The sequence below is a fragment of the Geotrypetes seraphini genome, chromosome 4 (assembly GCF_902459505.1).
Source record: "Geotrypetes seraphini chromosome 4, aGeoSer1.1, whole genome shotgun sequence".
NCBI lineage: Eukaryota > Metazoa > Chordata > Amphibia > Gymnophiona > Dermophiidae > Geotrypetes > Geotrypetes seraphini.
Genome location: NC_047087.1, coordinates 6554196 through 6567743, shown reverse-complemented (window position 1 = coordinate 6567743; position 13548 = coordinate 6554196). Strand labels below are relative to the sequence as shown.

General features: G+C 45.3%; 1 protein-coding gene across 2 annotated transcripts in view; it reads right to left on the bottom strand.

Annotated features, from left to right (window-relative positions):
* DBNDD1 (dysbindin domain containing 1) overlaps positions 1-12003 on the bottom strand; it is a 28469-nt gene extending 16466 nt beyond the window's left edge. Inside the window, exons 1-2 of one of the 2 annotated variants that reach the window (XM_033940447.1) lie at positions 11884-12003; positions 3968-4120 (exon numbers count right to left, since the gene is read on the bottom strand). In XM_033940447.1, the coding sequence (XP_033796338.1) occupies positions 3968-4120; positions 11884-11983 (253 nt within the window). In that variant the 5' untranslated portion in view covers positions 11984-12003. Of the gene's footprint in view, positions 1-3938; positions 4121-11883 lie in introns of those variants that run through there. The other variant, XM_033940448.1, reaches the window with a different exon arrangement.
* Between the last annotated feature and the right edge of the window lie 1545 nt (positions 12004-13548).

Genomic DNA, 13548 nt, shown 5'->3' with positions numbered 1-13548 from the left:
TTGAAGTTTTTCACCTTCTTGGCTATTTTTTCCACATAGTCTCTTTGGCCCCTTTTACTGCTTTATGGCACTTGTGTTGATGCTGTTGATGCTGTTTGTGCTTTTTCCAGTTTTCATCCGTTTTTGACTTTTTCCATTCCTTAAACAAAGTCTTCTTGTCTCTGATCGCTTCCTTCACCGCTACAGTGAGCCATGCCGGTTCTTTGAACTTTTTCCTCTTCGCTTCCTTGTTGATACGCGGTATATATAGATTTTGCGCCTCGGTGACTGTATCCTTAAAAAGGGACTATACCTTCTCTAGCGTATTAATAGTGCTTATCCTCTTCTTGATCTTTTTCCCCATCATGAGTCTCATCCCTTTATAATTTCCTTTTCGGAAGTTCAGTGCCGTGGCTGTCATTCTGGATCTATGTTTCGCCCCTGCATCTATGTTGAAGCTCTACTTCTACATCTTGCGTCTGTCCTCAAAGTCCATTTAAAATTAAGTCCAGAATTGTATTTCCTCTCGTGTTTTCCTTGACAAGTTGTTCCAGAAAGCAATCGCCCACAGCATCCAGGAACTTGGTCTCCCTACCGCAGCTGGAGGTGCCTAGGTTCCACTCTATTCCCGGGTAATTGAAATCACCCATGATAACTGTGTTGCCTCCCTTGCAGTTGCGTTTGATCTCATCTATCATTTCTCCATCCATCTCTTCGGGCTGCCCTGGGGGTCGATAGTAGATGCCGATTTTCATTTCCAATCCATTTGCTCCTGGAATTTTGACCCATAGAGACTCTAACTTATTCATACTTTCAGGCGTGTTCTCTCCAGTAGATTCGATTCCCTCTTTGACATATAGGGCAACGCCCCCACCTTTGTGACTCACTCTGTCTCTGCGGTATAGTTTGTATCCTGGTAGCACAGTGTCCCAGATGTTTTCTTCGGACTGTTTTAATTTGACTTCTGCTCTACCTTTCTTCAATCATCATGTTCTTTTAGTATAGGGCAGGGGTAGGCAATTCCGGTCCTCGAGAGCCAGAGCCAGGTCAGGTTTTCAGGATATCCACAATGAATATGTACGAGATGGATTTGCATGCACTGCCTCCTTGAGATGCAAATCTATCTCACGCATATTTATTGTGGAGATCCTGAAAACCTGACCTGGCTCCGGCTCTCAAGGACTGGAATTATCTACCCGTGGTATAGGACATTGTCTTTCATCGGGTCCTGGAGTGTAGGCCCAAGGTGACTGCTTTGTCCCCTATACGGAACAGGGTTTTTTTGGACATGTGGCCTAGTCTGAACACCTGGGTTTGCCTCATCTATCGCCAAGTCCATTTAGTAGTACCCTTGAAATGATTTCGGGGCAAGGAATCACAAACACATGTGCATGATTTCATTATAAGAAGAAAGTGTTGTCTTTAGTTCATTATTTTTGCAAAAGCATAGTTATGATTCATATGGGAATACTGACACTTCAAGGACTGGGAACATGTTATTCATCTGACCCTAAAGGTCAGGAAGGGCTGATTGGCACTTTCCATTATAAGCTAGTGAAGCAAACCGATGTAAAAGCTTTGCTATTTCTCATGTTCTTTGGGATGTGGTTCCTGCTGGCCTGACTGAAATCCCCATCTTTCTGTGTGTGTGCTTAGCAACATCTGTCTTTAGGTCATGTGCGTCTCCCTTCATCTAATTATTTCTGAGCTCTGTAAGGTTCATCTCTGGGGCTGAGACCTTTTCTTCTCGACTCTCTTTGTTTATTTCCACTCCTCTCCTGTGAGAAGCCCACTGGCTACCCATTACCCACCGTATCACCTATAAAACTTTAATGTTGGTCTCCCATCTCTTCTTGATGAACTCATCATCCCTTTTTGCCCTGATCAGAATTTACTGACCATACCTTGCACCGAAGAATTCTATTACCCTAGAAAAACTAATTTCTCCGTCGTAGCTCCAACTTTATGGAATGCCATGCCACCTCAACTCCGCCTCGAAAATTCACTCGACAAATTCAAGACTACACTAAAAATGTTCTTATTCCAAGACGCATGCCATAGCATTTAACTATTTCTTCTCCAACAGCTAGCAAACTAAAAATGAACCACTTTCAAGAAGCGATCCCCTTTCCTGATGTTATATCTTCCCCCTCTCTTTTTAATGATGAAATTATTAACTTTCCCCTCCCCTTATAATCATTTATTTTAACCTTTCATTTTTAACATTGTAAACCGGCGATGGTGGGTATATTAAAATGAATAAACTTGAAGCTTGAACTTGAAACATAAGACTATTTTCTCTCTTTCTAGCCTTATTCCTTGCCTAGTTTGTGTGTGTGTGTACAGGAGCTTAGCTGAAGTTTCCTCTCTGCACATATTATGTACAGAAACCCCCCTCCTTTAAGTCTGACATTCATTTCCCACCTCCCTATATGGATTGTATCTCTCCCTCCCTGCGTTAGGAACTGTCATCAAATCCTTCCTAAAATCTGTGTGTTTTGTTTGTGTTTCTTTTGCCCACTCGGTTCTTATCAGCTTATATCCAGTTCTCTTTATACACTTCTCCCTCCGTATTCGCTGCGATAGGGGATTAACAGAACCACAAATACCTTTTATATGTTATTCGCTGTTTTCTATTAAAAATCATCGTGAATATGGTGAATCCGCGAATAACATGGTGGGAGACCTGGTCTGTTCCTGAAGGAGAGGCAAAACACGGTGAAGAAAGTGCTGGGAATCAGCGATTTTCTCTGTAAACGCTTGGAATCAGCGATTTCTCTATGCAAGCTGATGTAATTTGGGGGGAGGAGCCAGCAAGCTAAAAACCGTGAATAATTGAAACCGTGAATGCTGAAACCGCAAATACGGAGGGAGAAGTGTAGTTTACTCTAACGGTTCTTATTGGTTCTCGAGATGTGTTGGAATTTTCCTTTTACGATATAATGCTCTTTTTTCTTCCTCGGTCTGTCTTCACTATTTGCTCTGTGTTGCAGTTTCTGCCAATACTTAGGTAATCCCGAGACTTATCCGATTTCTCTCCTTTGCTACAGCATACTATGAATTCAGGACAGCCATTAGAAAGCTATTAGAGTGCTAGAGAAGTAGCATAAGGATCTCTCGCCCTCTTTTCCTGCAATTGGTGGTTGCACTGCAGTGATAATACAGAAATTGGATTATAAGATGTCTGGAAAAGACTATTTCCAGGGAGAAAAAGGTATTGGGTAATTCCTGGGCTCAGATACGAGACCGATGAAAGTGAATGATATCTTGGGTATTGTGAGAGATGAAATGATTGTAGGGGCTTAAGGGGCCTATGTGTGGCCCTTGTGGCCCCTTACAGCGTGCATGCAAGTGACATCATCACGTCGACGTCCACACAATTGCAGACACGGTCCCAAGCTCAGGGAAGTTCAAAAGGGGAGCGGGGCTAGGGTGGATTTAGAGACAGAATGGAGTGGGACCAGGTATCTTTTTTTTTTTTTTTTTTTTAATATAGAGGACATGTGGCATCTCTAGTAGTGCCTCTCATGAAAGCAGCGATTGGGAACAGAGGCTCTAATGTGCAAGAGAAGGGGCTGAGAAGGAGAGACTTCAAATGAGTATGGATGTCACTCTAGGGTTATGGCCCCATGGCCACACCCCCAAGCCTGCCTGTGTCGCACCCCTTTCTGCCCCCAGACAGCATTCACGCATACGCACACGCGCGGACATCAGCCGTCCGGGGAAATCCGGACATCTGGTAACCCTATGCCACTCCTAATGAGTCAGAGAAGAGGCTCAGAGAGCCATCAAATGAGTGTTACTTGGTATCTCTGGAAAGGGTGGGGGGGGGGGGAGAGAGAAGGTGTGGCTGAAATTCAGTCAATATGGGGAAAGGACCCACCTCTGGCGAGTCAGTAGCTAACCTACCAGAGGAAAGAGGCCCCAGAGCCAGTACCTAAAGCAGGATAATATCTCACAAGGAAGACAGTCCAGCGTTGTTACTCACGGCGTCTCTCAGCGACTTGGAGCAGTCCTGAACGAGGGATGGGAATTCCCACTTCTTCCTCAGCTGGGGGCACAGGACTGGCTTCCTGGACCGCCACATCCACCAGACCAGCATTATGTGATGGGCTCTGGCCTCTTCTAATGGTTTCTGTAACTAGCAAATAAACCAGGTTACTCCCATCACACAAAAGGTCACATTTAACAGGAGTCCAGCATGACGCAAATGGCAGGAAAGTTCTCCGTCCGTCTCCCCCCCCCCTTCTCATTCTGCCTCTAAATACAGTATGTTATTCTACTCTAAAAATAAGAGATAAAAACAAAATTTGTAGCTATAAAAATAAAAACTTGGCCCTTAAAAAGCCAGACCCTGCAAACGCCATGACATCACAGAAAGAGAAACACTGACGTGTGGAAAATATAAAAATAGCCGATATAAATTTCATAAACTAACAATATAAATTTAAAAAATGGAAAATAAAGTGATAGCTTCATAAAAGGGCACCTTAGTCCGATCGAAAGCTGTGTTAGGGGTTGTTTTTCTTATCGCCAGCCGCTAAGCTCCGACGCTCATAGGAAAATCTATGAGTATCGGAGCTTTAACCGCAGTAGCTGGCGATTAAAAAGACCCCTAACGCAGCTTCATAAAAGGTGGTCTAAGTTACTAGTTTTCAGAGGCCAAAACCTCCTTCCTCTGGTTAGGACAGGATACTGTATTTAAAAATTATACTATTTGGAATAGGTCTGATTTTGAAATTTACACTTGCTATTTCACAGTATAGGGGGACACATGCTACTGTTTCTCTGGTATTGTATTGTATGCAATCTCTGGCATCTTGGGAGTTTGTTTACAGTTCATTCTCGTTATTTGTGGTAGTAAGGTTCACAAAAATGTTCACAAACCATGAAATTATGAACAACAAAATGCACAGTCCATGGGAAAATAGAGGTTAGGCTCCAGCAGTACACATTCCACCTTAAAACCGTAGAAATATAGAGGACATGCCCCTACTCCCCCGACAAGAAAAGGCAGCGTTCCCCCTCCATCCCTGAACAGACACCACTAACACCCCTCCCAGACCCAGAGGAAGGACCCTCAGGCCCACCTTGTTTCTCTGGTGGTCTAGTGGCGCGTTGGGGCAGGAGCGATTCCCACTTTTAAAGCCATTAGAAAGGAAGGAACACCATTAAAAAATAGGAAAGAATATAGTTCAAACAAATAAAAACAGACCATATCCAACCTGAAGGAAGGGAAAGGGGGGGGGGTGAGCAGATGGACTGGTCACTGCAGTCTTCAATTTCTTAGCACTTATTTGGGAAAGACTAAAAACCATTGAAACTAAATGCATTTTCAGGCCTACTTTTAATTTTGTATAAGAAATTTCAGAAGAAGTTCCGGGGCAATTTATTCCACAGAAATGGAGCTAGGAAAAAGAAAGCATAAGGAGAATGGGACAAAGAAACTCAGAGGTACAGCTGTAAAGGTCAGAAATATAGATCAGGTGTGGATGTTATTTAAAAATACCATCCTGGAAGCCCAGACTAGATATATTCCATGTATTAAAAAAGGAGGAAGGAAGACCAAACGGCAGGCAGCGTGGTGAATGAGTGAGGTGAAAAAAGCTATTCAAGCTAAAAGAGAATCCTGCAGAAAGTGGAAGAAGGAACAGACTGAAAAAAAATTGTGAACAGCACAAGAATGTCAAGTCAAATGCAAGGCGCTAATAAAGAAGGCAAAGAGACCTTGAAAAGAAGATTGCGCTGGAAGCAAAATCCCACAGTAAAATGCCTTTTTTAGGTATATAAGAAGCCAGAAAGAGAATCAGTTGGACTGCTAGACGACCTAGGGATAAAAGGTGCTCTCAGTGAAGACAAGGCCATAGCAGAGATAAAATGAATTATTTGCTTCAGTCTTGACTGAGGAAGACGTGGGGGAAGTTACCAGTGACAGAAATTATATTAGATTCTGATGAATCAGAGAAACTCATACAAATCTCTGTAACAATGGATGATGTAATAGATCAGTTTGACAAATTAAACAGTAGCAAATCACCTGGACCAGATGGCATACATCCCAGAGTGCTGATAAGAGGTAAAAAATTAACTTGCAGAGCTATTGTTAGTAATTTGCAATTTTTCTTTCAAATCCAGCATAGTACCAGAAGACTGGAGGGTGGCCAATGTGATGCCGATTTTTAAAAAGGATTCCAGAAGTGATCCGGGAAATTATAGACCAACGAGTCTGACGCTGGTTCCAGGCAAAATGGTAGCAGCTATTATAAAAAAAAAAATTGATAGAATATATATGTAAGCAAATGACATCACTGAAATACTAGACGCTATTCGCCCTTCTGGCTCAAACCAAAACCACTGTCCGCCTAACTCCTGTCCACCTTTGAAGACTCCATCCTTCCTCTCATCAACACCTCTCTACAAACAGATATAGTGCCCGCAAACTGGAAGTCAGAAGTCAGTCATCAGGCCGATCTTGAAAAAACCCATGCTCGATCCTAATGTGCCGGCAACGTTAGACCTGTCTCCAACCCATCCTTCGTCTCCAAGATCCTAGAAAAAACAGTGTTAAACCAATTACACTCTTTCAACGACAAACAAGAGCCCTATTCACCTTCCAATAGGGATTCAGGAAATTCCACAATACTGAAACCGTCCTCGACATCACTGACGACTGCTGAAAACTCATGGCTAAGGGTAATGATATCCTTTTGGTGCAGCTGGATCTCAGTGCAACCTTCGACACTATTGATCATCCTCTCCTCCTTATGCGACTCTGAAATTGGTATCCAAGACTCTGCGTTACGATGGGGTTTGTCTCCTCCCTGAATAATAGATCCCAAAGAGTACTGCTCAACAATGCGCTATCGAAACCGATTAAATATGATGTTCTGCAGGGGGCTCCCCTGTTATCTCCCCTATTATTCAATCTCTACAGTAAACCTGTCCTAGATATATCCCGCAAATACCAAATACAGATTCACTCCTTCGAGGGTGACATCCAACTATACCTACCACTAGGAGAAACCCGTGATGCCCAGATTGCGAAACTCCTGAACTGCCTCTCGGAAATCAAAAACTGGATGTCCGTCATCAAATTACAACTAAATGCCTCCAAAATGGAACTCCTTTGGATCAGCAAAGAACACTGCAACCACATCTGTCCCTCTCTATGTTGGGTTCTAGACTACCATAACATCAAAAGACCAAACACATAGCCTAGGAATACTCCTTGACTCCAACCAGATCTCAGAGGTGGCATCTTCCTCATTTTACTACCTGCAACAATTCTCCCAAAAATAAGAAACTACTTTCCCGAGTCTGACTTCACTCAGCTACTCTATGTCTTAGTCTTCTCCCACATGGACTACTGCAATGATGTACGACATCTCCAGCATGTACAAATCATGGCAGCCTTCTAAAGAACTTCCATCCCTACGACCTTTTATCATTTTCAATGCCCTTCTCTATACCTTTTCTAATTCTGCTATATCTTTTTTAAGATATGGTGATCAGAACTACACACAGAATTCGATGTGCAGCCGTACCATAGAGCGATATAAGGGCTTTATAACATTTTCATCTTTCTTTTCCATTCCTTTCCTGATCATTCCTAACATTCTATTTGCTTTCTTAGCAGCCGCCACACATTGAGCTAAGGGTTTCAACTTATTGCCAACGATGACATCAGATCCTTTCCCTGGGCAGCGATACCGAATGTAGAACCTAGCATCACGTAGCTATAGTTCGGGTTCCTCTTTCCCACATGCATCACTTTGCTCTTGCTCACATTAAACGTCATCTGCCATTTTGACGTCCAATCTCCCAGCCTCACTTTTGTGTCATCAGCAAATTTAATGATCTTGCTAGTTATTCCCATCTCTAGATCATTGATAAATATGTTAAAAAGCAGCAGTCCCAGACCCCTGGGGAACCCCACTATTTATAATCAAAACCAAAACCCTATACCAGCTAGAAATTGTATCACTCAAAATATAAGCTGGATCAGTGCATTAAAATCAACAGAAGCAATGAAAACACAGCAGAAATGAGTGAAAAACGATCAAAGGGCTTCGAGGTAAAATAACATTGTTTGCCGATGATGCCAAACTGTGCAATGTAGTGAGCAAAAGCACAACAGACAAAAAAGCAATGACAGACGATATGGTGCATGACTTACTTCTGCTGGAGCACTGGTCTAGGTCCTGGCAACTCAGTTTCAATGCCAAAAAATGCAAAGTCATGCACCTGGGAAGCCAGAATCCATGCAAGATCTACACCCTAAATGGCGAGATCCTGACAAGAACTATAGCAGAAAGAGACTTGGGAGTGATTGTCAGGGAAGACATGAAGTCGGCAAACCAAGTGGAGCAAGCTTCATCCAAAGCAAGGCAAATCATAGGTTGCATACGCAGGAGTTTCATCAGCCGTAAACCTGAAGTCATTATGCCACTATATAGATCCATGGTGAGACCGCACCTGGAGTACTGTGTGCAATTCTGGAGGCCGCATTACCGCAAGGATGTGCTGAGACTGGAGTCGGTCCAGAGAATGGCCACCAGGATGGTCTCGGGACTCAGGGAGCTCCCGTACGAGGAGCGGTTGGGGAATTTGCAGCTCTACTCACTCGAGGAGCGTCGAGAGAGGGGAGACATGATCGAGACATTCAAATATCTCACGGGCCGCATCAAGGTGGAAGAAGACATCTTCTTCTTCAAGGGTCCCGCGGCAACAAGGGGGCATTCGTGGAAAATCAGGGGCGGGAAACTGCACAGTGACACTAGGAAGTTCTTCTTCACTGAAAGGGTGGTTGATCGCTGGAATAGTCTTCCACTTCGGGTTATTGAGGCCACCAGTGTGGCGGATTTTAAGGCCAGATGGGATAGACATGTGGGATCTATCCGCAAAGATAGATAGTGAGGATCACTGGGGTGGGCAGACTTGATGGGCCGTGGCCCTTATCTGCCGTCTATTTCTATGTTTCTATGTTTCTATGTTTTTAGTCTTCTCATCCCCCTCATATGCCACGATCTTCTGTCCTCTTACCAGCTATTACTGCTTTCTGCAAGTCTGAGTTAGGCAATAGCAGACAGAGACAGACAGATCCACACTGCATTTCTTATGACTAAGGAGCTAATTGCCTTCATGGTACTTTTCCCCCCAAGTTGTCTATCTCCTTCCCTCTTTCACCTCTTCGCTCTTTGTCACTGTTCTCACTCTGTTTCTCCATCTTCTCACTTTGCTTTCCAGAATTACTTTTCCAGTATTCAGTGGATGTCCCACATTTTTCACTCTGCTGAATCACCAACGCATGTGATATAGTTCAATATGAATGAGAACGCTGTCATTAAAAGCATATGCAATTAAAGGATGAGGTGACGAAAACACCTGTACAGAACATTTCATAGGTACAAGCAACCATTGAATGGCATCACCTCGTTCTTTCTTCAGATGGTTTTAAAAGCTCAAAGGCTCCCATCACTCCATGCCATGCTCAAAATCTAATGCCAATGGTTAGAAGCAGGGGTAGGGAACTCCGGTCCTCGAGAGCCGTATTCCAGTCGGGTTTTCAGGATTTCCCCAATGAATATGCATGAGATCTATTTGCATGCACTGCTTTCAATGCATATTCATTGGGGAAATCCTGAAAACCCGACTGGAATACGGCTCTCGAGGACTGGAGTTTCCTACCCCTGGGTTAGAGGGATTAGTTCAGGATCACCAGCCATGTTAATGTGTGTAGAATGTCTATGGATATTAAAAGGTGTGATGAAGAAGCTGCAAATTGTATTTAAATGTATTCAAATGGATGTTAATGAAGTCAGTTGGTATTCCCTCTCAATGCAAGAACAAAACCACTGTGGAGATGACGATGCAGGTCTTTATTCAAAATACGAGATGTCATGCCCCAAACACTGGGGACTAAGGGTCAGTTTGTGTTTGTTATTCCCTCTCAATGTCCAGAAGCAAATGATGGCCTTGAATGCGGCTTAGGGCACCTTAGAACAGTGGTTTTCAACCTTTTTATACCTATGGACCGGCAGAAATAAAAAAATTATTCTGTGGACCGGCATCGGTCCGTGGACCAGCAGTTGAAGAACACTGGGCTAAGTTGTGGGCCAGACCCCACCCATCTCTACCCAATGTCCACCCCAGACCCTGCCCCTATAATAGTACTAATTGCACCTTGCACGTCCCGTGCCTCATCTGGAAGCCTTCCCTCTGATGTTGCAACGTCAGAGAGAAGGCTTCCGGTGCAGGCGCACGACGTGCGTAGGAGCCACTGCCCGTGGCTTTGTGCACTGAATCAGTGAGGAAGAGGGAGCTGGCTCGAAGATAATGCTGCATCGATCGCACCGTGGACCAGCGGTTGAAGAACACTGTTTGGGGCCTGATGCACGTGCTGACTCTGTGGACCGGCAGGAAATTTCTGTGGACCGGCACTGGTCCATGGACCGATGGTTGAAGAACACTGCCTTAGAAGGTTTTGGGAAGAGGATTTCTTGTGAACTGTCGGGTTTTCCTTCTTTTGCATGCAGCAGGACTCACAATGCGACTTTTAAGCACCCATTGTATAAAAATAAACATTTGCACTAGTCCAAGCACACAATCACTGCCTGTTTATCTGTGCTTACACAATGAGCCTTTTGAAAATTTAAAGCAAGACTCACATTTATAAGTGCAGATGTGCGCACTTGTGGTTTTGCCGGGACATGCGCGCAAGAGCCCCACTTAATGCAAAATCCTTGTGTGCGCGTGCCAGGCACGTAACTGCCCCTACGTTCAATTTCAAAGTGCAATTTAACCATGCATAAAATTGAAAATGTAATTACTTTCAAGTATCTCTTAGCTAATTTTCTGTACTGTGGGCTTTTAGTGTGAACATTTGAGGATCTCTTCCCCCCTCCCCCAGGGGAGGAGAGTTCTTGTAGTTCTCCCTGGGCACAAAGTGGTCACTATTTTTTTTTTCTGCCTCTAGAGGGCAGAGTAAGACCAGGGCGATCACTTTCTATTCCCAGGCCACTGTTTTCTGACCTGGGATAGCTGGAGGTAGAAGGAAAATGTCTCTGTCTTTCTAGGCAGCTAAAGAATAAGGGAGTCCCTGTTTCTTACTCAGGAAGTTGTTCTCTAGAAACAAATGTAAGGGTTTTTTTTCCCCAACAGACTGACATGTCACTAGAATATTCCTCAATTTGTTTCTGTTCATAAAGAAAAGAAGAGTAGGCCAATGACAGGCTCAAATCCTAGGGCTACTCATGGTGACCTTGGACAAGTCACTTAACCTCAGGTACAAACTTCAGATTTCGAGCCCTCCACTAAAGAAAAAAACCTGTCTCAGGTAAAACCGGTTGTAGGCAGTGTAGCTTGCAAGTTAGCTCAGCCTCCGATGCACCAAAGGGTTCTCGTGGCTTTTAGCAATCACAATCTTATGCAAATGCATCACAAGGAGCTCATTAGTCTTAAGGACCGCCTGGAGCCGTCGGTAGCATTTGAAAAAGTCTGCGAGGGTGGCCATGTGCATGTCTCGAACTCACCGGAGCAAAAGACGCTTCAGCTGCAACGGAACTCTGCCATCAGGTCCCTGGACTCAAGAGCTGTGTGTAATTTGCATGCTCTTTGCGTTGAGCATTGCCCGGTGAACTCCCCGGGCCCTTCCACCTCATGCTAAGCTTTTGTAATGGGTCTTCTGACCAGTCCCCCCCCCCCTCCCACTTGGTGCATCTGACAGCTGGTGGCACATCTGGGACAGACACACCCTAAGCACGTCCTTTGGAAAGATTCGAGATCCCAGTGGTTCCTGTGTAGGGAGAGGGGTTCAAGCCTCAGGCTCCGGGGGGGGGGGGGGTCTCCCAACCAGCCTTCCGCCTAGCCCGAGACAGATGAAGAACGTGCATGCGTTGGGCTTACCTGGGGTGCCAGCCCCCCCCAGGGGCTCCATGGCAGGCACCGGCTGGGCGTCCTTGCAGCAGGCTGGGCCCGGGGCCACTGCAGCAGCCAAGTCCCACATTGCCAGAGAGAGAGAGAGAGACAGACACATCAGCTCATCCCCTCGCCATTGCAAACGCAAACTCTGCCTTGCATTGCAAATGAACCGAGAGAGCTCGACTGCAGACAGGGGGGGGGGAGGGGGAGACCAGGACCAGCAGCACCACAGGCAGCCGCAGGCAATTAAGGGAGCAGAGGAGATGGGCAGCAGGAGACCCCTCCCTTAGCCTCTTCTTGCAAGAAATCGACTGCTGTCTCTTTTGGCAGGCAGTCCGGAATCTCCCTTTAAAAGGCGAGACAGCAGGTGCTATACCACGCCTGTCCCATTTGCACACCAGCTGAGCTTCTGCTCCAACTCTCCAGGACGTCTTAAGCACTTGATATTTCTGGCTAGCTTTGAATTCTCGTTTGCACAAGAGGCAACCGAGAAATCCTCCTTGGGGGAAGGGAGCGTCAAGCTCTTCATTAAAACGGTAAATGATGCAACACTGCAGGTCCCTCATCTGAGGATCCCTCTGCTCTTCCCAGGCTTTACTGAGCCAAGCCTGTGCTGGCAAAATTCATCACTGTTCCTGTCCCTGCAGGAAACCATCTCCATGTCCAGTGGCATAGTAAGGGTGAGCAGTATCGAGGGGCGTCCTTCCCCTAGCCTCTTCCCTCGCTTCCCCACCCCCCCTGCCACACACGCGCCCCTTCCCCCATATCGTTTTAACTTCTCCGGCGTGAGCAGAATGCCCTCTTCAGGGTCGGTTTGAGCTTTGACATCATTTCCTGGGCACGGATCCCGGAAGTGATGTCAGAGAGAGTGCCAATGCCGACGCGGAAAGCAACCTCACACCAAAGAAATACAAAAGGTATGGGAAAAGGCAAGGGGCACGTGGCATGGAGAGGAGGAGGGGTTCCACACCCCCTTTACTATGCCACTGTCCTTGTCATTCATTAAGGAGAGAGGAAAGAATCAGAGTATGAATGGGCAGAACCACTGACCCTCAAGCCTTGCATTGAAGAATGCTAGTGTAGAAGGATTGAGGTTGAGATTGATACGAGATGGTTTCCAGCCACTGATCCTCAAGCCTTGCATTGAAGAATACTGGTGTAGAAGGACCGAGGTTGAGACAGACCCTAAAGAATGGCACAGGATGGTTTCCAACCACTGATCCTAAGCCTTGCATTGAAGAATGCTAGTGTAGAAGGATTGAGGTTGAGATTGATACGGGATAGTTTCCAGCCACTGACCCTCAAGCCTTGCATTGAAGAATGCTGATGTAGAAGGATTGAGGTTGAGATTGATACGAGATGGTTTCCAGCCACTGATCCTCAAGCCTTGCATTGAAGAATGCTAGTGTAGAAGGATTGAGGTTGAGATTGATACGGGATAGTTTCCAGCCACTGACCCTCAAGCCTTGCATTGAAGAATGCTGATGTAGAAGGATTGAGGTTGAGATTGATACGAGATGGTTTCCAGCCACTGATCCTCAAGCCTTGCATTGAAGAATGCTAGTGTAGAAGGATTGAGGTTGAGATTGATACGAGATGGTTTCCAGCCACTGATCCTCAAGCCTTGCATTGAAGAATGCTAGTGTAGAA